At 50.4% G+C, this 2,500-nt stretch overlaps 1 protein-coding gene across 1 annotated transcript in view; it reads left to right on the forward strand.

Moving 5' to 3' along the window:
* Nucleotides 1-2,500, forward strand: part of akap6 (A kinase (PRKA) anchor protein 6) — a 385,428-nt gene that overhangs the window by 319,293 nt on the left and 63,635 nt on the right. Inside the window, exon 18 of the mRNA XM_056296282.1 lies at nucleotides 1-136. This exon is cut by the window's left edge and continues 11 nt beyond it. Coding sequence (XP_056152257.1) covers nucleotides 1-136 — 136 coding nt within the window. The remainder of the gene's footprint in view (nucleotides 137-2,500) is intronic.

Raw genomic sequence — 2,500 nt, forward strand, 5'->3', positions numbered from 1 at the left:
GGAGTTGTCTTTGATGCAGTGGAGGAGGTTCAGTCTCCTTGGTTGGGCCGAGTCACTGAGGAGAAGTCCTACAACGCTGCCGGAGGACTTCGACCAGAAAATACACACCCTGAACCAGAGATGGACACAACTAGAGGTAACACACGCACACTCACTCACTACTAGAGGCAACAAAAACACCAAGGTCTCCTAATAAGAAGACCTTATCAGTCATTGGGGAGGTGCTTTATCCAGGGGAGGTTGACTTGAGATCAGGCTGTTTCTAATGCAGCGCCACTCTGACCAGTACAGCCCCAGTCCTCTGCTGGTGGGCAGTGAGCTGCCCCTTGGAATGATGGGTACGACTTAAAGGCACAACAATATTTTGGCTTTTCTGAAACAAATGACTTGTCTATATGCTGACATGACTCGTCTATATATCTAAACGGCTTTGTTCAATACAACATCTCACTAAAACAACCTTAAAGATACTACAACCTAGGTTAAGTCCGGAATACCGACTGGATGGCGGCAAACCTCCGAAAATGTAAATCTAACCCGGCGAGGCCTGCAACCCCTTCGACGCAGCCAACATCGAGCCGAGCCCACCTGGGCTGAAGCGATCGAGTCAGATATCCCATCATCCCTGAGGGAAGACATATCTACAATAACCAGGGGAGAACTGAAGACTGCGTTAGCTGAAGACTTCCATGCCCTGAGAAGTGAACTGCAAGCCGTAAGACCAGAATTCACTAATAACACAATCACAATCTGGTCTGAAATGGATCTTATGAAGGCGGACTTCAGGACATGGCGGGACGACGAGCGACATGGTCTGACGAAGCGGCTTCGCTACACACTGCTGTAAGCTGCCTTCAAAGCCAAGTTGGAAACCTTAAGAAAAGAATGAAGACTCGGAGGGCAGAAGGAGCAGGGGGGTGTACGGATAGTTGGTGACGAAGAACAACCAGGGTCGAGTTCAAGACTCGGAGGGCAGAAGGAGCAGGGGGGTGTACGGATAGTTGGTGACGAAGAACAACCAGGGTCGAGTTCAAGACTCGGAGGGCAGAAGGAGCAGGGGGGTGTACGGATAGTTGGTGACGAAGAACAACCAGGGTCGAGTTCAAGACTCGGAGGGCAGAAGGAGCAGGGCGGTGTACGGATAGTTGGTGACGAAGAACAACCAGGGTCGAGTTCAAGACTCGGAGGGCAGAAGGAGCAGGGGGGTGTACGGATAGTTGGTGACGAAGAACAACCAGGGTCGAGTTCAAGACTCGGAGGGCAGAAGGAGCAGGGGGGTGTACGGATAGTTGGTGACGAAGAACAACCAGGGTCGAGTTCAAGACTCGGAGGGCAGAAGGAGCAGGGGGGTGTACGGATAGTTGGTGACGAAGAACAACCAGGGTCGAGTTCAAGACTCAGAGGGCAGAAGGAGCAGGGGGGTGTACGGATAGTTGGTGACGAAGAACAACCAGGGTCGAGTTCAAGACTCGGAGGGCAGAAGGAGCAGGGGGGTGTACGGATAGTTGGTGACGAAGAACAACCAGGGTCGAGTTCAAGACTCGGAGGGCAGAAGGAGCAGGGGGGTGTACGGATAGTTGGTGACGAAGAACAACCAGGGTCGAGTTCAAGACTCGGAGGGCAGAAGGAGCAGGGGGGTGTACGGATAGTTGGTGACGAAGAACAACCAGGGTCGAGTTCAAGACTCGGAGGGCAGAAGGAGCAGGGGGGTGTACGGATAGTTGGCGACGAAGAACAACCAGGGTCGAGTTCTCCCGCGGCTGTTTCCAAACTTCTTAAAGAAGCACTGCAGATGGACCGAGACACAAACTTCGATGGATCACACCGTAGCGCTACCCAGTGGAAACCAGGGGACACACCGCGGGTTATGGTTGCCAAATTACACTACGATGGGGACGCTGCGGAGCTGCCGAGACCAGCCCGGGACAGAGCTCCACTCAGTATTGTCATATGATTAATGTACGTCGCAACACCGCTCGTCCTTTTCATGATATGAGTAACCAGTATGATGATATGACTCGCCAGTATGATGATATGACTCGCCAGTATGATGATATGACTCGCCAGTATGATGATATGACTCGCCAGTATGATGATATGAGTAGTCAGTATGATGATATGACTCGCCAGTATGATGATATGACTCGCCAGTATGATGATATGACTCGCCAGTATGATGATGTGACTCGCCAGTATGATGATATTACTCGCCAGTATGGTGATATGAGAAGCCAGTATGATGATATGAGAAGCCAATATGATGATACGAGTAGCCAGTATGATGATACGAGTAGCCAGTATGATATGACTCACCAGTATGATGATGTGACTCGCCAGTATGATGATATTACTCGCCAGTATGATGATATGAGTAGCCAGTATCGTCATTTGACTAGCCAGTGTGATGATATGAGAAGCCAGTATGATGATATGAGAAGCCAATATGATGATATGACTCGCCAGTATGATGACATGAGTAGCCAGTATGATGATATGACTC

This window comes from Lampris incognitus, chromosome 16 (genome assembly GCF_029633865.1).
Source record: "Lampris incognitus isolate fLamInc1 chromosome 16, fLamInc1.hap2, whole genome shotgun sequence".
Taxonomy (NCBI): Eukaryota; Metazoa; Chordata; class Actinopteri; order Lampriformes; family Lampridae; genus Lampris; species Lampris incognitus.